At 42.5% G+C, this 26,981-nt stretch overlaps 2 protein-coding genes across 7 annotated transcripts in view; both read left to right on the top strand.

Moving 5' to 3' along the window:
* CCP110 (centriolar coiled-coil protein 110) overlaps positions 1–5,161 on the top strand; it is a 32,577-nt gene extending 27,416 nt beyond the window's left edge. For 4 of the 6 annotated variants that reach the window (XM_016185346.2, XM_007516545.3, XM_016185344.2 and 1 more), the window contains 3 exons: positions 460–519; positions 1,031–1,116; positions 3,840–5,161. In XM_016185346.2, the coding sequence (XP_016040832.2) occupies positions 460–519; positions 1,031–1,116; positions 3,840–3,892 (199 nt within the window). In that variant the 3' untranslated portion in view covers positions 3,893–5,161. Of the gene's footprint in view, positions 1–459; positions 520–1,030; positions 1,117–2,104; positions 2,246–3,839 lie in introns of all 6 variants that reach the window. The other 2 variants (XR_009544971.1, XM_016185345.2) reach the window with 2 other exon arrangements.
* Positions 5,162–7,868: 2,707 nt separating this feature from the next.
* Positions 7,869–26,981, top strand: part of VPS35L (VPS35 endosomal protein sorting factor like) — a 103,886-nt gene continuing 84,773 nt past the window's right edge. The window contains exons 1-6 of the mRNA XM_060172866.1: positions 7,869–8,021; positions 14,451–14,550; positions 14,926–15,093; positions 19,584–19,706; positions 20,625–20,649; positions 23,717–23,793. Of these exons, the coding sequence (XP_060028849.1) occupies positions 7,918–8,021; positions 14,451–14,550; positions 14,926–15,093; positions 19,584–19,706; positions 20,625–20,649; positions 23,717–23,793 (597 nt within the window). The 5' untranslated portion in view covers positions 7,869–7,917. The remainder of the gene's footprint in view (positions 8,022–14,450; positions 14,551–14,925; positions 15,094–19,583; positions 19,707–20,624; positions 20,650–23,716; positions 23,794–26,981) is intronic.

The following is a 26,981-nucleotide window of genomic DNA, read 5'->3' as shown; positions in this document are numbered from 1 at the left end:
AGGAGTTTTTTGTAGGGTATTTTGTTTCTGGCAGAACTTGAACACCATATGCCCCGAGTTCAGCCTGCAGTCCAGGAACTCTTAATGCTTATTTTTAAATCTTTGAAAGCTAGCTTAATATTTCTGACCTGATTCCTGCTCTTACAAAGTGAGGGGTTCTTTCAGATTTTTTGAAAGGAAAAGATGACTATTGAAAAGTCATCTAAAAGCACATGGATGAACACTTACATTGGGTATTAGCTTTGCTGATCAAATTCTATGGTTTGAGTTCTTGGCAACCAAGACTCAAAAAATGCCATATTCATAGGCTTTAGTCAATTTGCTTTGCTTTGTGCTAGTATATAGACTATCATTCTATATATCACTTTCATGCTGACATTGTTATCTTTCCTCTGTTGAAAGAAAATGGGAGGAAACTGGATTTACCTTCAGTTAATTTTTTAATTGCTTTGTTGACAGAATCCTTCAGCCAAACCAAGGACAAAATGCACCTGTTCACAGGCTCCTTAGTAGACAAGGGTAAGAATAGTATACATACGGGCATTTTCAAATCTTCAAACCAAGATTAGCTTTTTGAGGGAAACTTAATTTAGTGCTCTTTCCATAGAGAATGTGTTTTTCAAATGTGATATGTTTTAGTTTTGAGGATATCTTTTGACATTTATGTTAAAAAATAACCTTTGTTGTACCTGTTGTATATAACATTTAAATTGTTACGTTGGCATGATTTTACTTTTCATTTCATTCCATTTTGCTCATTAAATATTACAAACCTTCATAAAATAAATTTGGCATCACCACCTTGACAGTCCAACAAAGTGTGAGCCATAGGTATAGTCTCTTGCTGTGGCAAAAGTATTGCTTCTTCCTTTCCTGTGCGCTGCATGAGACTTAAATTCTTCTCAAGCTTGTAATTCTTTCCAAGCTTCTTTTTGTTTTGAGCAGTTGATGCAGTATGGTTGCTGACTGTGAATGTTGAACATTTAGATCTTAATGCAAGTGACTTATTAATTTTTTTATATTCAATTAGAACCCCTAAGACATCAGTGAAGGGGGTTGTGCAAAGTAGACAGAAGTCTTCACAGAGCAGAGTGCCCAACAGAGCGCCTGTTTCAGGTGTGTAGCAAACGCATCCCCCCAGCCCATTCAACCACCAGAATTGCCCAAGCTGCCTCCTTCTAACCAGGCCACAGACGTGGAACAGCTTGTCTTTCCTTGCCACCATCAGTTTGGCATATTCATAGGCATTCCTGCCAGTGATCGTCTGTGTTAGTGTCTTGTGGCAGTCATGAGACCTTAGCAAAGCTGGTTTCGATCTTGATTTCTGTAATAATTTCATAGAAACACCAACTGCTTTTCTGATCTGAAATATCTGCTTAATTCAGAAAACCTTTTCATAAGTGAGTGTAATGTTACAATGAGCTGATGCCTGAATCTATGCATGTTTGTTCAGCTTTGGGGAAGTCTGTTACCCTGGAATATAAGGGGATGGAAAATATTTCCCCCAGACCACAAGATCACATGTGAATATGCCAGGTGGGAGGGGGTAAGTTTTTGTTTTTCTTCTCTTTTGCTCAATAAGAAATGAGCTAAATCTATATATTCAGTATTTGAGGATTATTTAAAAGATGAGATCAAAAATATGCTTGAAGATTCTATTTATGGTGGCAAGAAGACATATTTAATGTTGAGCTAATGCAAAACTTTCAAGCTAATGATTTCATATTTTAAGGTATCTTTGTTAATATATTCTGATGAATCCCCCAAATTGTTATTTGTTAAAAATACTTGCAAAATGCTTTAACTATACTGCTTTGTAAACATTTGCTATCAATCCAAATTAATCAATCACCAGGCATTGGAGATTAAATCTTGAATCAGATCTAATGTTCCCATTAATACACAGGTAGGCTTATTTTAGAGCTTCTAATTACTATGTAATTTCATCCAAATTGGGAGGGAACAAGCAGCATACCTTTTTTCATGGTATCATTATATATTCACATATGTTAAATGAGGTACTAAAAAAATCAGTCATAGCTATGAAATGTTTTGACCCTTTGCATGTATGTAGTGACTTTGATTCATAATGTTGCATATATAGGGTCCTTTAAAAGGTCATCTTTTGGAAGTCACTGTGAGAGTGACAGCTGAAGAGCTTATTCCAGAACTTCTTGCAGAGGTTCAGAATCAGTTGGCCTGGAAGCTAACTACTAGGAAGCTGCTTGTGACATTGTGTGAAATTGTAAGACTTTTTCAGTCTTTTCCCACATTAGTGTTAGATATTGTGACAAACCCTAGCTAGCCAGCGAGTCAGTAAAGAATTAGTACAGTGACACTCTCCATGTTCTTTTCTCATGCATTTCATCTTCCACTATTTGTTTCCTGTGAACCTATTACAATGAAATTGGGTGTGTTTGGGGTGGTATGGCCTTAGACTGAACCTGTTAAGAAAAACAGCAACCATTGTTTTTATGAAGTAATATTTAACAGTATAAAGGGTGAACTGGAGGCCATGCAGTTAATAATGTACGGTGAGGGCAGGTGAGGTAGCTAGTTGCTTTGCCTTATGAGCAACCCAGGTTCAAGCCTACCCCTCACCACACTGGAGGGAACTTTGATGCTGTGGTATCTTTCCTTCTCTCTGTCTCTCTCTTTCTACCTGCTGAAGTTATCTTGGGCAGTAAAACCCTGTTAACAAAAAATGTAAAAAAAAAAAAAAATTACAATGAAGTTCATGACCATAAAGTGTTTAGAACTACTGTGGTTTAATTGCATTCAATATAATTACTAATAAAAATGGACTTAATGTTGAGCTAACATGTACATTTAATAATTTATATATATGTATATATATACTTAAGTACAGATATTCATGCTTTTTATACATGAGTGCATACTTAGATGAGTGAAAAAGACTAAAGATTTTATCCTCTTAAATATACTGAAAATATGGGTATGACTGATTAAAATTGCAACTATGAATCTCAACATATTTAAAAAGACCATTCTACTCAGATTTTCAGTGACTTAGACTGTGTTTCAGTTTGAAATTATGCTTTGGTTTGATCTAAATGAGGAACAGCCCTTTTATTAAGCAACTAATATAAAGTTTAGTTTTTACTATGATGATAGTATATTGTACTTTTTTTTAAAAAGTTTTCTTTTTTAAAATTTTTTTGTTATCTTTATTTATTTATTGGATAGAGATAGCCAGAAATTGAGAGGGGAGGGGGAAATAGTGAGGAGGAATGACAGAGAGACACCTGCAGCCCTGCTTCACCACTTGCAAAGCTTTCCCCATGCAGGTGGGGCCTGGGGGCTCGAACCTGGGTCCTTGTGCATTGTAACATGTGCGCTCAACTAGGTGTGCCACCACCCAGTTTGTACTGTTAGACTGAAGTAGAATTCTAAGGTGTTAACATTTGCAAAGCATTTAACATTGTTCATAATTTTTACAACAGACGTTGTAGCCCTTGATCACAGACAGAGTTTTAAAATACATGTGCTTATTTAATGTTTTGTCTTAACTCAGTGAAATTTAGAAAATACTATATAAAGCAAGGGATGGTGGTGGGCAGTATTGCAAACTAGTCAAGTAAAACATCAAGTCGAATTAGATTCTGAGTTACTTTAGGAAAGTGGCTGAATTTCTTGTCTCCATTGCATTATTCTTAAACTATGAACAGTTTCTACCGTGGCATTATTTTCTGTAAGGGTTAAATAGGATAACATAAGTTGTTAGGTAAGCTTCTGGTCACATAGTAATCGCTCATTAAATAGTAATGTTATAGAAAATTTAACATTGAGAAATAATATTAGCTTTGCTCTATTTTTAGGAGTATATGCAGGAAAAATCCAAAGAAAGCGGCCAAATGTTGCGACAATTTAAGAAGACAGCATTCATTAGGATAAAAAAGTTGGGGAGGGTATCAATCCATATTATTTTTCCTGTTTAAAACTTTTATTTAACCCTCAGCTCTGTTTACATAGGCAAAGTGACATCAAAGGACTGAGCAGTTACCTGGCTACCTTGGTCTGTCTGGCGAAGGCCTTTCCTACACTCCCATTTTCCGTATAATACTAGGTTTGGGTGAGGACAAATTAATGTTTAGTGATTGCCTTTTCTCTATGCTTAAAACCTGTGTTTGTCCTGAAGTAGAAATTTCATTGATTTCTGCACACTAGTTGGTGAATTTGATTTAAAAAAATACTAGATACCGTTCTATTTAAGGAGAACTTACTGCAGATTTTTTTTTCTGATTTTCTAAATTTAAAAATTCTGCTTACTCTCTCAGCCTCCATATATTTGGATTTAACAGTATAATTACACAGGAGAAAACCCCTACCTGCTGATTGCGCTCCACCTAAAATCTACCCCAGAAATAGCAGGAGTCATGGTTTTGGTCACAAGTACACATTCCTCTCAATAAATAGTGATTTAACAGAAATGTTAGGTTTTATGTGGGTTACCCCAGCATTCTTAGAAATATGTCTACTAGCCTATAAAATCTACTGTGGTGGGAAGGAATTTAGGGAATACAGTACAATTGTCTTGAACGTAGTAGCACTTTGGAGTGCATTGCTACATCTATTTCTGTAAAATACGGATAACACACTGCATGCAGTTTTATTTTCCATTTATTCTGTATATTACTTTGTTTCGTCAGCTTCTGCTTTTTCTAGTGTGCTTAATTTAGAAGAGAATAAAGGGCTATAATACATTCAGACTTTCAGGTTGGAGTAATATTGCCTAGCTGAAATTCTGCATTGTTTAAAGTCATTACTATGAATATATTCATTCAAAATATAAACCAAAAATTATCAAAGTAACACGAGTTTATGAAAGAGAATGTCACTATTAATTATCATAACATTTCCAAAAAGGGCTTTGTTCTTCTCACATAAAATTGGGACTGTGTACATTCAATCTTTCTAACTTGGATTTTAAAAAAGTACTGGTATTTTGAAATTGCAGACTATATATATTTATTCTTAGTATCCTTTTGAGAATATGGAGATCCTGTCTTATTCAATTTTCTGTTCAATTTAAAGTTTAATTTTTATATCCTGCTATTGACATGGAATAATTACTCTGGGTATAAATTTAATTTTCTTCATTGGAATGTATAATTTATTAAATGAGTGAACCAAAAAATTAGACAGTGTTTGAGTTGCCAATTTTTTATTTGTAGGAAAAGTTTATCAGATTATCTTCTTCATATGACAAATTGTGCTTTATTATTTCAAAAACTCAGGATACAGCTTACTTATATCATTTTGGATCTTTCCAGTGAGAAAGACTGATGCTGAGAGGTTTGTGTACAGTAATGCAGACTAGTTCAAGCAAATAGTCTTCTGAATATAGTTAAAATATAGTTAAATATAGTTAAAAATAGTTTTAGGTTAAGGATGAGTGTTTTTAAAGTTTAAAGTATTTGTGCTTTAGACATTTTTTTTAGTGTCCACAGCTTTTCTTATAAAAGTGCCATTGCTTTGTGTCTTTAATGGATTTTTATTTATATACATTATTTTTTTTGTTATTTTTACTTTGAATGGAATGTCCATTAATGTAAATTGTATTTATTTTTATACTTTAATTTTTCACTAGCTTTGCTTCTAGACAAAAAAAATAAACTTTCATCTTAAAGGAAATCTAGTTTGACTTTTTTCTGTTTGCCAAGGAAAAGGAACTGTTATGGGGTGGACATTGAAAAGTATTTGGCCAACACATTAATACTATATTATGATAGTTCATACACTGACAAGTCTCATGGAAGGTGTAGCCATTATTTAATATGTAACCAATACAAATACTTAGTTCAGCCTGTGGTTTCACAGGAGTTGAGCCTTCGCAGAAGTTCACTAGAGCTGAACACACTTTAGCTTATTCTGTAGCCCGCTAAGGAGGTAACGGGAGAGAAAGCTAAAGTCGAAACTCACACCAAAGCTACTAACTTGCACAGCTTTAAAAAATCTAACTCTTGGGCAGGGGTAGATAGCATAATGGTTATGCAAACAGACTCTCATGCCTGAGGCTCCAGAGTCCCAGGTTCAATCCCCTGCACCACCATAATCCAGAGCTGATCAATGCTCTGGTTAAAAAAAAAAAAAAATCGAACTCTTGGGAGCCTGGTGGTAGCATAGTGGTTAAGCACAAGTGGCGCAAAGCACAAGGACGGGCGTAAGGATCCTGGTTCAAGCCCCCGGCTCCCCACCTGCAGAGCAGTCGCTTCACAGGCGGTGAAGCAGGTCTGCAGGTGTCTTTCTCTCTCCCTCTCTGTCTTCCCCTCCTCTGTCCATTTCTCTCTGTCCTATCCAACAACGAAGATATCAATAACAACAATAACCACAACAATAAAACAAGGCCAACAAAAAAGGAAAATGAATATTTAAAAAATTTAAAAAAGAAAAATCTGACTCTTGCGTAATCACGAATGTGAGCATATTAAAAGTCTCTCTTCACCTCCTTATGAAGGCGCGTTGCATTTGATAAATCTTCAAGGCAATTTGGGATGTGCCCCTCAGGACCCTCACTTCTGTGGCCACCCTTCAACTCCTGTTCATTTTGTATTTTGGGAATAGTGAATATGAGGAAAAAAACTTTTATTACTTACACTGAGCTGAAAAAAAGGGCCAATTCTGGGGATGATCTTTTTTCCATGAATGAATACAAAGTTATCAGTCTTTAAAGAAATAGGCAGCTGGAGGTTGATCTTTAAGGGATCATCACGGGCATATACATGATTTAAACTAAAAATACAAAAAGATGGGCATCATCAATGATGTCTTCATCTGACACACACGTAAATATGCATTTAGTAAGTGGTAGCAGGAAAATATTCTGTATATCTAGTTGCTGGGGATTGGTGGCTCTCATTTGAGAGAGATGGAGAGAAGAAAAGGCACCGCAGCACGGAAGATCGCCCCAGTGCTGTGTGGAATGGGCTAGAACCCGAATTGTGGACTTGACATAGCATGAAAAGTATCCTTATGAACTATATTGCTGACCCTACTTATTTAATTTTAAGCAGCACTAGAGCGCCTAAATTCTGTGCATTCTGGTGGAAACGGGTATCCACTTTCATTCAAAGGCAGATCTTTCCAAGTGAGGTCAAATGCTAATCTTAATTTTCTCACTTGCTTTAGTTGTAGGTAAAAGCTGTCATATTCAGGTCTAGAGCAGTCCTTAGATCCCAGGCTGTCTAGGGAGGAGGATACAGAAGAGGCTAACCTCCGGATTGCACAGAGGGGAAGCAGTGGGCGGGAATTACGCAAGACAGAGAATGAGCTGCAAATCCACAAGCCGGTTAAAACTTGACTGCTGGAAAAGGAACAGAAAGTTGGATCAGGTGACCTTGGGTCCATACTCCCAGAGGGTTAAAGAATAGGAAAGCTAACGGGAGGGGATGGGATACGGAGTTCTGGTGGTGGGAATTGTGTGGAGTTGTACCCCTCTTATCCTATGGTTTTGTCAATGCTTCCTTTTTATAAATTTAAAAAAAAGAGAAAAAGAAAAAAAAAAACGACTGCAGCCCCAATTGAGCCGTCACCTTGTACGAAGTCTTCGCCTCTAGAGGGTGTATGTAGGTGGGCGAAGCAGTTGACTGCCCTTCACAATCATGGCGTCGGCGGACGATGCTCTCTGGGCTCCTCGGGCCAGAACTTGCCCCTTACAATCATGGCGTCGGCGGACGATGCTCTCTGGGCTCCTCGGGCCAGAACTTGCCCCTTACAATCATGGCGTCGGCGGACGATGCTCTCTGGGCTCCTCGGGCCAGAACTTGCCCCTTACAATCATGGCGTCGGCGGACGATGCTCTCTGGGCTCCTCGGGCCGGAACTTGCCCCTCACAATCATGGCGTCGGCGGACGATGTTTTCTGGATTCTGAGGCTTAGAAGCTGCCCCTCATAATCATGGCGGCCAGGGTGGGGCGTGGCGGGGTCTGGAAGGAAGAAACCGGGCGACGGGCGCCAGCAATAAGTGGTCATGTGACTGAGAAGATGGCCGTCTTTCCCTGGTAAGGAAGAAGCGCCGGGTGGGCTTCGGGCTGTCGTTGGCTGTCTCTGTATCTGTCTCTCATGTGTCTCTGGGAGCGAGAGTGCGTGCGCAAACCCAGCCTGCCTTTTCTGCTGATGCCGCACTCCACCCCCGAGCTGTCTCGACCGCAGAATCCCGAGTGGCTGCCGGGCCCAGAGGGCGCTCATCCAGTGCTGGTCCCTTGTGTCAGCCGCAGCCTTCCCGCGCCCTCCTCTCCCCTGCCTCCATTCATTCCCTAAAGAAATGGGGCTCCCCGGGTTCTGCCTTCTCCAGAGAAGCTGGGCCGGGGGAGGGCTGGGTGCAGAGATTGGTGGACTCTGCACGTCTTGGGGAGACCGGGCTGCTTGCTGAGCATTTGCTTTTCTTATAAAATAGCCACGATTCTGCATTGCTCTGTGTGGACCCCTGCCCTGGGCCCAGGGGAGCAAAGCCCCCACCCAGACTACTTTGTTCAACGAGCTGCCAGTTTAATGGAGCGGAGTCAGAATAGAGGGAAGGCATTCGGATAGACACAGAGGAAGACCCAACTCCTTGTGACCTGGGAGGTGTCGAAGCAGATAAAGCATTGGATTCTCGAGCATGAGGTCGTGGGTTCAACCCCCAGTAGCACACATATCAGACTGATGTCTGGTTCTTTCTCTCCCTCCTATCTTTCTCATAAATAAATAAATTTTTTTTTTTTAAAAGCTCACCTTTTGGAGGCTGGCAGATAACTTGCCCAATAAGAGTGTGCACCTTGCCATGCACAAGACCTTGGGTACTTGCCTTGGCACCACACACACCATGGCACAGGAGGAGCTCCGTGGATGGTGGAATGGTGCTGTTATCTGTGTGTGTGTGTGTGTGTGTGTCTGAGAAAAGTGGCCTAAGAGTGACAGTATTGTCAGTGTGTGATGCTCTGGTGCCACATTAAAATAGAAATACAAATAGAACTGCCACCCTTCGGAGTCAGAATTTCTGTATCACTTGAAAATTTGATAGGGAATGGGCTATGTATTATGATTATGGGCATAAAATTTGTCACTAGGAATTATTATGTTTTTAACATTTTTGACTAGAGCACCGCTCAGCTTTATATAATGGTGGTGCTAGGGATTGAACCTAGGGCACTGGGATATCAGAACCTCAGGAATAAAAGTTGTTGTTTTTTTTTTTCCCTCAGTAGAGGACACAGGACCCAGGTTCAGTCCCTACCTGGGAAGTTTCACAAGTAGTAGAACAGTGCTGCAGGTGTCACTTTCTCTCCCTTGACAGCTTTCTCTATCTCTCACCTCTATCAAAAAAGGAAAAGTGAAAAAAAAAAAAAAAGGACAAAGGAGGGAGGATAATATTCTTACCAGATACTTTCCCCTGTCACTAGCAATTCAAAAGTCACTTAGGATGTGGTCCGGGAGGTGGCACAGTGGATAAAGCATTGGACTCTCAAGCTTCAGGTCCTGATTTCAATCCCTGGCAGCACATGTACCAGAGTGCTATCTGGTTCTTTCTCTCCTCCTGTCTTTCTCATGAATAAATAAATAAAACATTACAAAAAAAAAAGTCACTTAGGCAGTCAGGTAAGGGGCTCAGTGGATAGGTGTTGGGCTCTCAGACTTGAGATCCCAAGTTTGATTTCCCAGCATCACAGATGCCACAGTGATGCTTTGGTTCTTCCACTTCCTTTTCTTTTTCTTTCTTTCTTTTTGCCTCCAGGATTGCCTGCACTGTGAATCCACTGCTCTTGGAGGCTTTATTTTTTTCCCCTTTTGTTGCCCTTGTTTATTGTTATTATTGTTGTTGTTGATGATGTCATCGTTGTTGGATAGGACAGAGAGAAATGGAGAGAGCAGGGGAAGACGGGGTGGGGGGAGAAAGAGAGACACCTGCAGACCTGCTACATCGCCTGTGAAGCGACTCCCCTGCAGGTGGGGAGCCGAGGCCTCCAGCCGGGATCCTTACACAGGTCATGGCTCTTTGCACCACCTGCTGCCCTAACGCCCTACTCCCTAGGGGTGATTTTGACCATCTCTGTACTAGCTGTGTTAACTGAGAAGGAAAAGGAAAGGTTTTTGAGAAACTGTCCACTGGAGGGCACTGTCGGCCTTACCAAAGACTCGGGCTTTGAAGAAAGCGCTGTAACAACAAAAAATGAATCAAGAGAAAATGCTTTAATTCACACAGCTGCTACTGCAAATTTTAAGAAACAATGGGAAAAGTGGTGGGGACAAATGTAATGCTTTGACCTGGGCTTTCAGTAAATGTCTCTTTCTTTAATTTTTGTTGTGGCTGTTGAAGATTTCCTATATTTATAGCATAATGTTCTGCAAAAAATTTTCATGCTTGAGGCTCCAAAGTCCCAGGTTCAATCCCCAGCACCACTGTCATAAGCCACAGCTGAGCAGTGTTCTGGTGTCTCTCTGTATCTTTCTGTATCTCTCTTGTTATTAAAAAACTTACAAAAAAAAAGAGACAAAAAAAAAAAAAGAAAAACTAAAGAAGATTTCCTGGGGCTGGGCAGTAGCTCAGTGGGTTAAGTGCACATGGTGTGAAGCACCAGGACCAGTGCAAGGATCCCAGTTCGAGCCAGTGGCTCCCCACCTGCAGGAGAGTCGCTTCACAAGCGGTAAAGCAGGTCTGCAGGTATCTATTTTTCTCTCCTCCTCTCTGTCTTCCCTCCTCTCTCTATTTCTCTCTGTCCTATCCAACAACAATGAAAAACAACAAGGGCAACAAAAGGGGAAATAAATAAATATAAAAAATTAATAATGTAAATCTTCAAATTAAAAAAAAAAAGAAACAACAAGAGCAACAAAAGGAAAAAAATGGCCTCTAGGGGCAGTGGATTCATAGTGCAAGCACCAATCTGCAGCAATAACCCTGGAGGCAAAAAAATATATTTCCTATATATATTTATATGACAGAGATTATCATATTTAACAAGGAGAGTGAGAGAGACCAGAGCACCACTCCAGTATATGCAGAGTGCTGGGGATTGAACCGAGAGCCTCAGGCATATAAGTCCAGTACTCTGCCAGTTGAGCCATTTCCCCTACTTGCTTACTTTTTATTTCTTATGAAAGAGTTTCACACAAGACAAGCCAGAGCATCACTCTGGTACAAGCAGCACCATGGATCGAACTGGGAACCTCAAGCGTGTAAGCCCTCTGCTCTACCAGCTGAGCTATTTCCCTGTCTATTGTTTCTTCTTTTTCTCCTTCCTCTTCCTCCTCTTCTCATTCTTCCTCCTCTTCTCCTTCTCCTCCTCCTCCTCCTCTTCTTCTTTCCCCAGATGTAGTATCTTTCCCTGTGAGTTCCCTCCTTTAAACTTAAACAAAACAAAACAACAACAAAAAAATCCTTTTAAAGGGTAGTCTTTAAAAAAAAATTAAAGACAGTTGCTTAGTCCTTGAAGCTCTCACAATGACGTGTTGACAGCCTACAGATATGAATTCAAGCTAGACTATGTTGGTTTATATTGCTTTATCATTTGCTGTTTCCTGACCAGTTGCCCAGTTTTTTTTTTTTTTTTTTTTTTGCTAGAACTGATAGAAATTGAGAGGGGAGAGGAGGGAGAAAGAGAGACACTTGCAGACCTGCTTCATTGTAGTGAAGCTTCCCTCTGTAGGTGGGAATCCAGGGCTTGATTAGGGCTTGTTTGGTAACATGTGTGATTATCCAGCTACTCCACTGCTTGCACCCCCCAACATTCTTACAGACTGGAAAATGAACACGGTAGGGCTGGTTAGAAGGGAAGGTCAAGGGCGCCGGGCAGTAGCGCAGTGGGTTAAGCTCACATGGCGTGAAGCACAGGGACCAGCCTAAGGATCCTGGCTCCCCCCCTGCAGGGGGCTCACTTCACAAACGGTGAAGCAGGTCTGCAGGTGTCTATCTTTCTCTTCCCCTCTCTGTCTTCCCCTCCACTCTCCATTCTCTGTCCTATCCAACAACAATAATAACAACAATACTACTAACAACAATAATGATAACAGCAACAATAAACAACAAGGGCAGCAAAAGGGGGAAAAAATGCCTCCAGGAGCAGTGGATTCATGGTTCAGGCATTGTGCTCCAGAGATAACCCTGGAGGCAAATAAAAAAAAAAGAAGGGAAGGTCAAAGGCTTAGCTGGGATTCTGACATAGTATAAATACCTGTTGTTGCATATCAACTCAGGCTGTTGTTTTGATAGAATGCTTTCCTTTTGACTGCTTTTTTTCTAGGTTTCTAAAAAAGAGATTAGTGAATAAAGACAGAAATTGAAAGGGGGAGATGAAGGAGAGAAATAGAGACACCTGCAGCACTGCTTCACTGCTCATGAAGCTTTTTCCCTTGGTGGGTGGGGACTGGGGGCTTGAACCAAGTTCTAGTGCATGGTAACACGTGTGTTCAACTGGGTGTGACACCTCCTGGCCTTTCAACAATTGTTTCTTCTGATAATTGATAAAGTTCCTGAATGGAGGAAGAGTATGACTGGGTTCATAAATTTTTATTATGCTTGCTGGTGACTGAGTGATTGATTACAGATTATCCCTGGGGGTGCTCTATGTGTCTGTTAAGTCATGGAGTGGCTGATAGCATATTATAGGAAGTTTGTAAGGGTATGTCACAGGTGACCTCTAATGTAATCTTTTTTGTAAGATGAAGACACTATTTTGGTGTATGTAACTCAGAAGGTCTAAGCACTAGATGGTGGGAGGGGTTTCCCCATGTAGAGTCTTTGCTGGTCCATATTGCCTCTCCTTTACTACACTCACAGCCAGTTTTCTTTGGGAAAGAATTCTTGGGAGACGGGGCTGGGTGGTGGCGCACCTGGTTGATCAACATGTTACAGTGCGAAAGGACCCGGGTTCAAGCCCCTGCCCCCCACCTGTAGGGGGAAAGCTTTGCGAGTGGTGAAGCAGGGCTGCAGGTGTCTCTCTATCTCCTCCTTCAATTTCTGGCTGTTTCTATCCAATAAATAAAGATAAGAAAAAAATTTTAAAAAAAGAAGAAGTCTCGGAAGATAGCACAGTGGTAGCACATGGACTTGCACGTGGGAGTTCCTATCACCTGGCAATATGAATTTACCTCGCCCGGTGGCCATATTTTCCTTTTTTTTCTCCCCTTTTCCTTTCTATTATACTTGATAAGACATAGAGGAATTGAGAGGGGAGGGGAGGGGAGGGGAGGGAAAGAGGGAAAGAGATACCTGCAAACCTGCTACACTGTTCTTGAAGCCCCCCCTGCAGGTGGAGCGGGGAGGAGGTTGAATCCCGCTCTTTGCACATGGTAATATGTGTGTTGACCAAGTAAACTACTGATGTGCGTGTGTGTGTGTGTGTGTGTGTGTGTTCGTGCGTGTGTGTGTTTGGGGGGCTGGGCTCCTGAATTAGTGGAGAATATTGGGGACAGCTGATTGTTGCTTGACATAACAGGTTTGGGCAGCTAGTATTTCATGCAGAGGCTAGTGAAATCATGGAGCTGGGAATGAAGGCAGGCTTGGAGGTGAGAATGGTGGGCTTCTGGACAGGGATTTGCTAAGGCAAGGAGAGAGTAGCCAGGTTCCTGTATGCTTGGGAATTCCTCGCGGCTCTGTGACCCACCCTGCCTCCTGCCAGCCGTCCTCTTTCTGTTTTTCTCCTCCTGTCCTTTGCCAGGAGGGGGACCTGGGCCACAGAGTTGACATCACCTGCTGAACTTCCCTTTGCTCTACTGTTTGGCCCCAGCTTTGTACCTTGACAGCTCTTTAAGCCTTCAGGCTGATTAAAATTCTCTCCACGGGAGTCGGGTGGTAGCGCAGCAGGTTAAGTGCACGTGGCACAAAGTGCAAGGACCTGAGTAAGGATCCCGGTTTGAGCCCCCGGCTCCCCACCTGTAGGGGGTCGCTTCACAGGCGGTGAAGCAGGTCTGCAGGTGTCTATCTTTCTCTCCTCCTCTCTGTCTTCTCCTCCTCTCTCCATTTCTCTCTGTCCTATCCAACAACGACGACATAATAACAACAATAATAACTACAATAACAATAAAAAAGGGCAACAAAAGGGAAAATAAATAAATTTTAAAAAGTATAAAATAAAATTCTCTCCACTTGGGGCCGGGAGATAGCTCACTCGGTAGAACCCCCTATGCTCAGTGCCTGGGTTTAAGCCTCTACACCAGCAGGGAACAACATGGATGGTGGAGCAGTGCTGTGACCTCCCTCCTTCTCCCTTCCTCTTTCTTATCCTCTACTCCCCCCCCCCCCTTTTTTTAATGGAGGATCAAGAAACCAGTCTGGGGAAGGTGCTCAGAGAAAACTGTCTCCATTCACCTTAATGTTAATATTTGCATTGTTTCAGGTGGGATACTTTTTGTGGAGACACACTCCTCATGGGGGTGGGCGGCCTCAGCAGCAAGTGTCCCACTGGCTGGTTGTCTCCATCCACTCACTGTGTCTCGGTCTTGCTGTTCTCCAGGCATTCCAGGAACAGGAACTACAAGGCCGAGCTTGCATCATGCAGGCTGGAGGCGGTGCCACTGGAGTTTGGGGATTATCATCCACTGAAGCCCATAACCGTAAGTTTCATTGCAGCCTTCTTGGAATGGCTGCCTGTCTGTATCTGAAAAAGTTCGCCTAAATCAGTGAAGCCACAATTATGACTAATTAAACAGATAAATAAATATTGTTGTGGTCTGGAAAGTGATATAGTAGATAAAGCATTGGACTCTCAAGCATGAGGTCCTGAGTTCAATCCGCAGTAGCACATGTACCAGAGTGATGTCTGGTTCTTTCTCTCCCTCCTATATTTCTCATGAATAAATAAATAAATTCTTTTTAAAAATAGTACATTTTGTCAAGTCAGTTAACAGAACAAGGGAAAATTCACTGGAATGTCTCATTGGGCAAAATCGTGGGAATCTTGTAATTTACTTCCACATGTCTCCCCTTAGGTCACAGAATCAAAGACAAAGAAAGTGAGCCGGAAAGGAAGCACTTCCTCCACATACTCCTCCTCCTCCAGCTCCATGGTGGACCCCCTGAGCAGTGTCCTGGATGGCACCGATCCCCTCTCCATGTTCGCAGCCACCACTGACCCTGTGGCCGTGACTGCTGCCATGGTAACACACCCCCTGCTGGTCCAGAGATGGGTGTTTTCCTTGTTTTTTTAAGACTTATTTATTAATGAGAGAGAACCAGAGCATCACTCTGGCATGTGTGACGCCAGGGGTTGGACGTGGGCCACACACATCCATCTTGATTGTGACAGTTCAGGTAATGTGTCTTCATAGGATATGGCACAACATTGCCAGGAAGAGGCTGATGTAGACTTGGAAGCATTTTTTTTTAAGCATTTAAAATTTCATCATTGGGTCAGGGAGATAGCACAGTGGCTTACATACCAGACTTTCGCATGTGAGGCCTCAGAGGTTCGCAGGTTCAGTCCCCAGCATCCCCATAAGGCAGAGATGATTCGTGCTCTGATCTCTCTCTCTTCCTCTCAGTATGTGAGTGTGTGTCTCATAAAAATAAAGAAAATGTTTAAGGATGTATCCTTTTAACAATTCCTTTTCCGATTTATATAATTACTAAAGTAATTCATTAGTTCTTTTTTATTTTTATTTTATTTTTTTGCCTCCAGGGTTATTGCTGGGGCTCGTTGCCTGCACTACAGATCCACTGTTCCTGGAGGCTATTTTTTTCCCTTTTGTTGCCCTTGTTTATTGTTATTGTTAGTGGTTGTTATTGTTATCATTGTTGAATAAGATAGAGAAATCGAGAGAGGAGGGGAAGACAGAGAGGGAGAAAGACACCTGCAGACCTGCTTCACTGCTTTTGAAGTGCCCCCCCCCGCAGGTGGGGGAGCTGGGGGGCTCAAACCGGAGTCTTTACGCCAATCCTTGCGCTTTGTGCCATGTGTGCTTAGTGTCATGTGCGCTTAACCCAGTGTGCTACTACCTGGCCTCTAGTTTTAAATATTTTTATTTATTTACTATTGGATAGAGACAAAGAGAATTTGAGAGGAGAGGGGGGGGAAAAGAGAGACACTTACAGCCCTGCTTCACCACTCATGAAGTTTTCCCCCTGCAAGTGGGAACATAGGGGCTTGAATCTGGGTCCTTGTACACTGTAATGTGTGCACTTAACCAGGTGCGGCACTGCCTGGCCCGTAATTCATTAATTCTTTATGTCAAGGAGTCAGACAATACAGAAGTCCTGTTGACCACTTCCTCTCTGTTCTGCATCTATGAGGTCCTTAGTGTTATCTGTGTAGTCTATAACTTTTTTTTTTGTATCTCCATAGATACTTCTGCCAGCAATTACATAATGCACAGAATAACTACCATAATAGTATCAGCTTACTCTGTGGCATTTTCCAGGTGCATTCCAAGTTTAGGTCTCATGTTCACTTTGAGAAAAGGATTATAGTCAGTTTAAATAGGTGAATATGGAGAGATGGCATAGTGGTTCTGCAAAAAGACTTTAATGCTTGGGCTTCTGAGGTCCTAGGTTCACTCTTCAGCCCCACCATAAACCAGAGCTGAAGCAGTGCTCTGTTTTTTTCTTGTATCAATGTATCTCTCTCTCATTAAAATCAAACATATTTAAAAGATAATAAAAAATAATAATACAGAGGTAGATATGTAGGGGCCAAGGAGGTGGCTCAGGGGTAGAGCATGTGTCTTGCAGACATAAGGCATTGGGTTCAATCCCTGGCTTCACATATGACAGAGCCATGCTTCGGCTGCTCACAATGACTAAAAACTGTTAATGAGATGATGAAGAAGAATAGAGATGCTGAGTCATACGTAAGTTATATCTAAACTGGAGTTCAGATTATTTGGCCGGCTGACTTTAGAATCTGTTCTCTCACACATTATCATCATTGTTATTTTTTTAATTTTAGAAACTCCTCAGCTTTGGGTTGGGAGATGATTACCTGGTAGAAAACCCATCTTTCCATGCAGGACATTCCAGGTTTGAGCCCTGCTTAGTACCACATGAGATGTTAAGGAATTCTGTTTCTCTCATGAAATAACCTTAATTATAGAGCATATATTTCCCACTCTCCCAGAGCACTGCTCAGCTCTGGCTTATGGTATGGGGGACTGAACCTGGGACCTTGGACATAAAAGTGTTTTTGCAGAACCATTATTCGACTTCCTTCACCCCAGAGTTCATACTTGTAATCATCATTCTGTGCTGATGCTACAGACATCTCTTTACTTAAAAAATAATAACAACATTATATACTTCTATAACTTCTTTTTAAAAAAATTATGTGCCAACCACTTTTTTTTTTTTTTTTACTTCAATGAGAGAGATACAGACTGGAGCACTGTTCAGCTCTGGCCTGTCATGCGTGCTGGGGATTGAACATGTAGCTTAGAGCCTCAGGCATGAAAGTCTTTTGTAGAACCATCATGCTGCCCCCCCAGCCTCTTCTATAACTTCTGCTCCATCTTAATATTTGCTGCACAGCTTTGTTATTTTGAATGACTGCTTTGTAGTCTGCTGAATAGGTACTGTATTATTTGTTTCTATTGGAGCACTGATCAAGTCTGGCTTATGGAAGTAACAGGGACTGAACCTGGATCCTTAGAGCTCAGGCGTAAAAGTCTTTTTTGCAGAACTATTATGCTGTCTCCCTGTGGGTGTTATATATTTAAATTCACATTTCTCTCTGTATGTGACACACAGTAGATCACTTCATTCTTTACTAAATGCATGCTTAAAGAACTGGCCTGGTTGAGAGCACATATCACCATGCACAAAAACCCAGGTTCTAGCCCCCCATCCCCCCGTCCCTACCCGCAGAGGGAAAGTTGTTCGAGTGCTAAAGCAGGGCTGCAGGTATCTCTTTCTTCTCTTTCTCTCTCTCTTTCTTTTTTTTTTTTTTTAAAAGATTTTATTTATTTGGTGGGGTAGATAGCATGGTGGTTATGCAAAAGAGACTTATGCCTGAGGTCCCAGGTTCAGTCCCCCTGCACCACCATAAGACAGAGCTGAGCAGTGCTCTGGTTAAAAAAAAAAAAAAGGATTTTATTATTTTATTTATTAATGAAAGAGATAGAAGGAGAGAAAGCACCAGACATCTCTTTGGTACATGTGCTGCCAGCGATTGAACTCAGGACTTCACACTTGAGAGTCCAATGCTTCATCCACTGTGACACCTCCTGGACTACCTCTCTCACTTTCTTTTTTTTTTTTTTAAATATTTATTTTATTTATTTATTCCCTTTTGTTGCCCTTGTTGTTTTATTGTTGTAGTTATTATTGTTGTTGTCGTCATTGTTGGATAGGACAGAGAAAAATGGAGAGAGGAGGGGAAGACAGAGAGGGAGAGAGAAAGACAGACACCTGCAGACCTGCTTCACCGCTTGTGAAGTGACTCCCCTGCAGGTGGGGAGCCGGGGTTCGAACCGGGTTCCTTATGCCGGTCCTTGTGCTTTGCGCCACCTGCGCTTAACCCGCTGCACTACAGCCCGACTCCCCCTCTCTCACTTTCTATCTCCCCCATCCTCTCAATTTCTGACTATCTCTATCCAGAGACATAAAATAAATGAAAATAATACAAATAAATTTAAAAAAACAACTAAATGCATGCTTAATGTTTCGAGGTAACCATCAAATTGTTCTCCAAAAGTCTTCACCATTTTGCTGTTCTTACTGTTGACCAGTGGTCTCTCAGTTTGCCTTCCCTTGAGTCTCAGTGAGCTTGAATATGTCTATGTCTGTGTCTATGTATATATATATGTGTATCTATATCTATATATATATATGCCATTTAGAGTGTAATGGCATCATACCACACCTATAGAGAGTTCTATTTTACTCTCCAGTGTGGGACTGCCTTCTGCTTACACTTGATATTTTTAGCTTTTTTGAAGTATAATTGACACATAAAATTGTGAGATATTTAAAAAGTACAATGTCATTATTTGGTATACGTGCATGTTATGAGAGGATTTTTCTCATCAAATTAACTAACCATCTATTATCCCATGTGCTCAGCCTTGGGAGGTATTGAGGTTTGATGTCAGCAGATTTCAGTTACACATTAACTATTATCAGCTGTGACCTCCCATGTTTGCTTACATATGTATATGTATATATATATATTAACTATAATATACATATATGTATATATATATATTAATTGGGTAGAGACAGAAATTGAGAGAAAAGGAGGAGATAAAAAAGATGAAAGACAGACACCTGCAGCTCTACTTCACTGCTTGGAAAGCTTCCCCCCTGCAGGTTCTTCTTCTTCTAGCGTTTGCCCTTCTTCCGTAGCCAGTCAACAGCGTCAGGTTGAAAGCTGTCAGGAGCTGTTTGTTGCTAGCTTTGAAAGTGACTGGGATCCATGTGGATTCAGTCGGCTAGGAAGGATCGTCAGTTTCCCCAATGAATGGGTCCTCACGGGATGCACCACGGGAAGGTCGATCCAATGCATCCCCTGCAGGCGGGAACCAGGAGCTTGAACCCTGGTCCTTGCACTGTAACGCCTGTGCTGTACCAGGTGCGCCATTGCCCAGCCCCTGGTTACAAGTTTGTTAAAAGGTGGACATGGCATTGCTACTGAAGAGACTATCTCGCATTTCTTCAGGACAGCTCCAGAAAGAAACGTGATAGAGACGATAACTCCATCGTGGGATCAGATTTTGAGCCTTGGGCCAGCAAACGAGGAGAAATCCTTGCCCGCTACACCACCACAGAGAAGCTCTCTATTGTGAGTACTGCTGACCTTGTCGCGAGTCTACTTCAGGTTTAGTAGGAATTACCTTCTGTCATGTTGCACCAAATCCTTGGCACCACAAGTTTCACTTGCCATGTAACTGCTAGGAGGAAGTGTGCTGATTAGTTCCTCAAAAAGAAAGAAGGAAGGAAGGAAGGAAGGGAGGGATGAAAGAAGGCAAGGTCAAGTTATGCACTGAAGCCTCCTCTTTCTCTTCAAGGCTTATGTTTGTTGAATAGGATGGGACTACTTACTATTTTTTAAAAATTTTTAAAAAATATTTATTTATTCCCTTTTGTCACCCTTGTTGTTTTATTGTAGTTATTGTTGTTACTGATGCCGTCATTGCTGGATAGGACAGAGAGAAATGAAGAGAGGAGGGGAAGACAGAGAGGGGGAGAGAAACACCTGTAGACCTGCTTCACCGCTTGTGAAGCAACTCCCCTGCAGGTGGGAAGCCGGGGGCTCGAACCGGGATCCTTATGTTGGTCGTTGCACTTTGTACCTCGTGCGCTTAACCTGCTGCGCTACCGCCTGACTCCCACTTACTTATTATTTTATGAGTGCATGAGAGTAGTGATTCTCATCCCACAGATGAGACCAGGAATGCTAATAAACACAGGATACCCCACAACAGGATTTTCCAGCTAGCAAGTCAGAACTCTCAGAGTAAAGCAGTAAAGAGCAAAGCAGATGGCACTGGAATCAGTATGATAGCATGTACTTTAAGTCAGGGCTCTACAACCAGCGGCATTGTATCACTGGCTGGAAAATCCTGGTTTGAAAATGGTGGACTGTGTTGCTTTAGTGCTTGTAGAATGATTCTTTAAGTGTCTCGTAGGCTTTTCTTGTTGTAGAATCAACAAAGTCTGAAAAAAATGTCATTATTATTTTTTTTTTTTGCTTCTGCAGAATCTGTTTATGGGATCTGAAAAAGGTAAGTTTTAATCATTGTCATGGTTTTGATGAAAGAACTTTCCCATGGCCTTTAATAGGATTTTACAAAGGGAAAAAACCACAGTGCTTGGTTCTATTCTCGAGGTACAGAGCACTGGTCTCCCCTCCGAGTGCTTCCTTACCAGCTGGGGAGGGGAACGGTTGAAATTCTCCTTGTCCGAAGAGGTCTTTTCGTGGTGTGTATGCAAATCATCGCTAGGGCTCCTCCCTGTTCTCTGCGGGTTGACACAGCACATTAAATCAGGACAGGGAGCACCTTTGTTTTGGTAATAATTAAAAAAAGATTTTATTTATTTATTAATGAGAAAGATAGCAGGAGAGAGAAAGAATCAGATATCACTCTGGTACATGTGCAGCCAGGGATTGAACTCAGGACCTCATGCTTGAGAGTCTAGTGCCTTAGCTCCTGTACCACCTCCCAGACCACTGTTTTGGGAGTAACTTTGACTCCAAGCTGTAAAAAAAAGTAAACCTTTACCAGTTTTCAAAAGATCAAAACAGTTTATCACTTGTCACTGAGGCTATTAATAGCAGCTGTCATACACTGCCAGTGGGAGTGTAAAATGACACCACCCCTGTGTAGAACAGTACTGGGGTTGACCAGGACACACCTGGTTCAGAGCTCATAGTACTGTGCACAAGGACCCTCATTCGAGCCCCGGCTCCCCACCTGCAGGGGGAATGCTTCACAAGTGGAGAAGCAGGTCTGCTGGTGTCTGATCTTACTCCCTATCTCCCCTTTCTCTCTCAGTTGTTCTTGTCCTATCTAATAAGATGGGGAAAAAAAAAAAAAAACCCATACACACATTATCTTATTTTTAAATATTATGCATTTATGTATTTATCTTATTTTAGTGAGAATGAGATGTAGAGAGAAAGACCCAGAGCACTGCTCAGCTCTGCCTTATAATGGTGCTGGGGGTTCAACCTGGGGCCTTGGAGTCTCAGGCATGAAAATCTTTTGGAGGATCATTCTGTTGTCTCTCCAGGCCCACATCATCTTTTTTTTTAATTTTTTTTTTTTTTTTTTTTATTGCTGGAGCACTGCTCAGCTCTGGCTTACAGTGGTGCAGGGGATTGAACCTGGGACTTTGGAGCCTCAGGCATGAGAGTCTGTTTGTATAACCATTATGCTATCTACCCCTGCCCCCACAACATCTTTTTTTTTTTTAATTTTTTTTTTAATATTTATTTTATTTATTCCCTTTTGTTGTCCTTGTTGTTTTATTGTTGTAGTTATTATTGTTGTTGTCATTGTTGGATAGGACAGAGAGAAATGGAGAGAGGAGGGGAAGACAGAGAGGAGGAGAGAAAGATAGACACCTGCAGACCTGCTTCACCGCCTGTGAAGCGACTCCCCTGCAGGTGGGGAGCCGGGGTTCGAACCGGGATTCTTATGCCGGTCCTTGTGCTTTGCGCCACGTGCGCTTAACCCGCTGCGCTACAGCCCGACTCCCCCACATCATCTTTTTAAGTTGAAGATGATCATCGCTTTGACCTAGTACTCTACTACCAGGTTACTACCTAGATCAGAAATTGGGAAGTGGTATTCTGTAGGCCAAAAGTAAATGGTAGGGCCAGGCAGTGGCACACCAGTGTGAATGCAGGTATCATGCACAAGGACTCGAGTTCGAGTCCCTGATTTCCAGCTACCAGAGGGAAGTGTCACAAGTAGTGAAGAGGTTTGCAAGTGTTTCTCTCACTCTATCTCTGTCTCTCTCTCTCCCTCTCTACCTCTCCCTTGTCAGTTTCTCTTACATATGAAATGGAAAAAAAGAATATGGGGAGAAAATAGCCACTGAGAGCAGTGGATTCATTTTGCAGGCACCAAGCCTAGTGATAACCCGGTGGCAACAAGAAAGAAAGAAAGGAAGGAAGGAAGGAAGGAAGGAAGAGAGAGAGAGAAAGAAAGAAAGAAAGAAAGAAAGAGAGAAGAGACATAAAGGGAGGAAGGAAGGCGGAAAATGGCACATGAGAGAAACAAAATATATGAGCTGGGTAGTGGCTAGCAAAAACTTACAATTATCTGTTTATTTAAACATGTGCGTATTTATGTGTTGCATTGCAGAATAAAGAAAAGAATAGAATTAAGATTTTTTTTTTTTTAAAGTTAAAGCAAATTATTTGGAGATTACTCTAGTAGTTGCTGGCAGTTAAATAGTTGTGCCATGTTCTCAGCTGATCCTAGCGAGAAACCGGTGCTCAACAGACAGTCAGCTGCAGCCAGTGAGGGTGACTTTGGCAGGCAGGAGTAAGGGAACTCAGATGTAGAGCACAAGTCCCCTTACTATTGGAAGTGGGTTCTGAAATCAGAGGCTGGACCAGAGCCTGGAGTCCTTCATCTCGGTCCTCCAGTCCTTGCCACTGGGAAGAGTGACACCGACAGATGGAGAAGGAGACACAGCTTTGTTCTGTTTGCTTGGAGAAGGGCTTTGAAGCCCGAGTGTCCCCACCTCTGGGCGGACAGTGAGGCTGTTGTTTTGTCTCTGTAAGGACACAATTCCACTCTGTGAGCAGGAGTCTAAGAGGGCCTTTTGTTCCTAGGCAACAAAGACATGACAGATTTCTGGCATCCTTCTCTAGAAGGCCTTTCTTTAGGAATAAATAAGTGGTACAGGAAAAGGTTTGTCAATGCTGAATGCACTGGTCACCTTTTGGGGACCCGTCTGCTCACAGGGCCAGCGTCTAAGCAGAAGTGTTGCTGGTGGGACATGGATTATGTAAGGATGGGTTTTCAGAACCTCAGGGTGTCTTCTGTAAGGAGACTGTTTTCTGGCCACTTTCTTTTTTTTTTTTTTTTTAATATTTTATTTTTTTATTAATGAGAAAGATAGGAGAGAAAGATCCAGACATTACTCTGGTACATGTGTTGCCAGGGATTGAACTCAGGACCTCATGCTTGAGAGTCTAGTGCCTTAGCCACTTCGCCACCTCCTGGACCACTTCTGGCCACTTTCTTTGTGATAAAGTGTAACCTGAAAGATGCCTGCCTCAGGGGGTGTTGGGGTCAGAGGAAAGCCATGTGTGACACACATCCTTCTGTGCAGGCCGAGCTGGAGCCACCACATCTGCAATGTCAGAGAAAGTGCGGACGCGGCTAGAGGAATTGGATGACTTTGAGGAGGTGAGCAGGTTGCTGGCCAAGCACAGGGAGGGGCGGTGCTTTCGAGTCCTCTGCCAGGTGACATCAATCTCAGTGGCTGCTCCCTGATTAATTCTCAAGCTGCACCTTGTGCTGGTCCCCCTGAGACGCTGCACCCCCAGCCAGGGAAAGATGCCAGTGGTGCGCTTGGCTGAGCTCACAGCCCAGGGCCAGCTTCCTCAAGGCATCTTTTGCTCACTAGGACAACTGAGCAAAGCCGGGTTGTCTGGGGACAGGAGTCATGGGCAGAGCCAGCTCGAGTGTCTTCCTGGGCAGCATCCTGGCAGCATCCGGGGCTTGGACCTTGCTGCAGAGGTCACACATGGCAGCCCCCTCAGGGTGACACCCTTTCACACCCTACAAATGCTTTTAAAAGAGTGACTCATGCGCTTCACAGGCGGTGAAGCAGATCTGCAGGTGTTTATCTTTCTCCCCTCTGTCTTCCCCTCCTCTCTCCACTTATCTCTGTTCTATCCAACAACGACAACATCAACAACAACAATGACTACAACAATAAAAAAAATAAGGGCAACAAAAGGGAATAAATAAATATTTTTTAAAAACCTTACATTTTAAACTAGTTCTAATTACCCCCAAATTATCTCTTATTACATATTTCATCCCATGGATTAAAAAAGTTTAACTGAAAAAAAAAAGAGTAACTCATGGGGGTCAGGCAGTAGCGCAGTGGGTTAAGCGCACATGGTGCAGAGCACAAGGACCGGTGTAAGGATCTTGGTTTAAGGCCCCGGCTCCCCACCTGCAGGGGGGTCACTTCACAAGTGGTGAAGCAGGTCTGCAGGTGTCTATCTTTCTCTCCCCCTCTCTGTCTTCCCTCCTCTTTCCATTTCTTTGTCTTATCAATAACAACAATAATAATAACCACAACAATGATAAAACAACAAGGGCCACAAAAAGGGAAGAAAATAGCCTCCAGGAGCAGTGGATTCATGGTGCGGGCACAGAACCCCAGTTATAACCCTGGAGACCAAAAAAAAAAAGAGTGACTCATTTCCCAGCTCTGAAAAATGGGCACAGGTGGGCTGGTGAGATCATGGAATGGTGGAACATCAGACTTCCATGTCTGAGGCTTAGAAGTCCAGGTTCAATCCCCAGCACCACCAGAAGCCAGGGCTGAGCAGTGCTCTGGTCTTTCTTATAAGAACTAATCTGGGAGTCGGGAGGTAGTGTAGCAGGTTAAGCGCAAGTGGTGCAAAGTGCAAGGACCACTGTAAGCATCCCGGTTCAATGAGCCCCTGGCTCCCCACCTGCAGAGGAGTCACTTTACAGGCAGTGAAGCAGGTCTGCAGGTGTCTATCTTTTTCTCCCCTTCATTGTCTTCCCCTCCTCTCTCCATTTCTCTCTGTCCTATCCAACAACGAACGACATCAACAACAACAACAACAACAATAACTATAACAGTAAAACAACAAGGGCAACAAAAGGGAATAAATAAATAAATAAATAAAATATTTAACAGAAAAAAAAAGAACTAATCTTTGAAAAAGTTGACAGTTGGGGGTGCCAGGTGGTGGCACACTTGGTTTATAAACGCTCACCTGTTACAGTGTACAAGGACCCGAGTTAAAGCCCCCAGTCCCCACCTGCAGGGGGGAAGCTTCACAAGTGTTAAGGAGTGCTGCAGTGTTTCCCCTTCTCCCGCTTTATCTCCCCCTTCCCTCTCAATTTTCTCTGTCTCTCTCCAATAAACGAATAAATAGAACTTTAAAAAAAAATAGGCAGTTGGTAAATGTATGCAGGGCCAGGTGATCATTCACTCAGCACCAGAGCACAGGGGTTGCTTCCTGAGGCCCCAGAGATACCAGGGTCAACTCCTGGCATTGCTACATGCCACAGCTGAGTGGTACTGGTTTCTCTCTCATTATCTCTCTCTCCCATAAAAATATCATCTCTCTCTCTTTTAATTTTTTACTTATCAAGTTTGTAGCAAGAAAGGTGATTCAATAGGTAGAGTGTGTGGTTTGCAAGTCTGAGGCTCCAACTTGCATGATCCCCAGCACCATGCATGACCAGAGTACGACTCTAGCCCGTTCTTTGTCTACTAAGATAATGTCATAGTCTGGGTGTGTAGCACAGTGGATAATACCTTGGAGCCTCAAGTATGAGGTTTTGAGTTTGATTCCGTGTTACATGTACCAGGGTGATGCTCTGATTCTCTCTTTCATTGGTTAATAAATACATGAAGAAAAATAAATGAAACAATACATACGTTTTAACAATACCAACTATTAAAACATGCAGATCCAGACTCCTGACTTCTTTTGACGGGATCCTACCTGCTAAGTATGGTACTGAGTTCTTGTGTAGATCCAGGCCTCTCACCAGGTCTGATACATGGGTCTCCCAGTCGCGATTCAGCACAGCAGCCTGGATAACCTGGGCCCTGGAGACAGGGGTGCTGACTCCTCCAGAATGTCAGTTATATATAAGCAGCAGAGCATGTTGGGTAAGAGGACAGACCCTTAGAGCCAGACTTTCCTGGGTTTGATTCCTACCTCTACCTGCTAGGTAATTCTGGAACTTGGGGGTAAGGTCCTTAGCAGCTTTGGGACTTAGTTTACCCCATTGTGAAATGGGGTTGCAGTGACAAGGATTAACTGAGTTACCGTATATCTGGTGTATGATGGAAATGGAGGTGATTATACTGAGTGAGGTCAGTAAAGAGGTGAAAGGGGGAAGGTACAGGAACTTGGGTGGCAGTCACACACACACACACACACACACACACACACACACATACACGTCTATGGTGTGAAACTCTACCCCGGCAACTTTATGGTTTTGTGAACCAATACTAATAGTAAAAGTTATTAAAATAAGCTAAGATGCTGAAGACAAAGTGCTGAGGACAGTAGTCTGCTCTCTTTCACCAACACCCTCACCCTGGGCTAGTTAACACCTGTACAGCCATCAGAGTCATATCAAACACTACTTCCTCCAGGAAGCGCTTCTTGACCATGCACCTAGCTAATCTGTCTCTTCCATCCTGACATCTGTATATCCCTGAAGTAGGGGTGCGTCTCGGTGGCACAGTGGCCACCAGCATTTGTTTTCCTCAGTGGTGTAGAAACAACCATCTTTTCTTACAACAGGCTCTAGATGTGTTTTCATAGAATTGTTTCCTCTTCAACATTTATCTGTTCGTGTCC

The sequence above is a fragment of the Erinaceus europaeus genome, chromosome 15 (assembly GCF_950295315.1).
Source record: "Erinaceus europaeus chromosome 15, mEriEur2.1, whole genome shotgun sequence".
Lineage (NCBI taxonomy): Eukaryota > Metazoa > Chordata > Mammalia > Eulipotyphla > Erinaceidae > Erinaceus > Erinaceus europaeus.
This window is presented reverse-complemented; position numbering and strand designations above follow the sequence as displayed.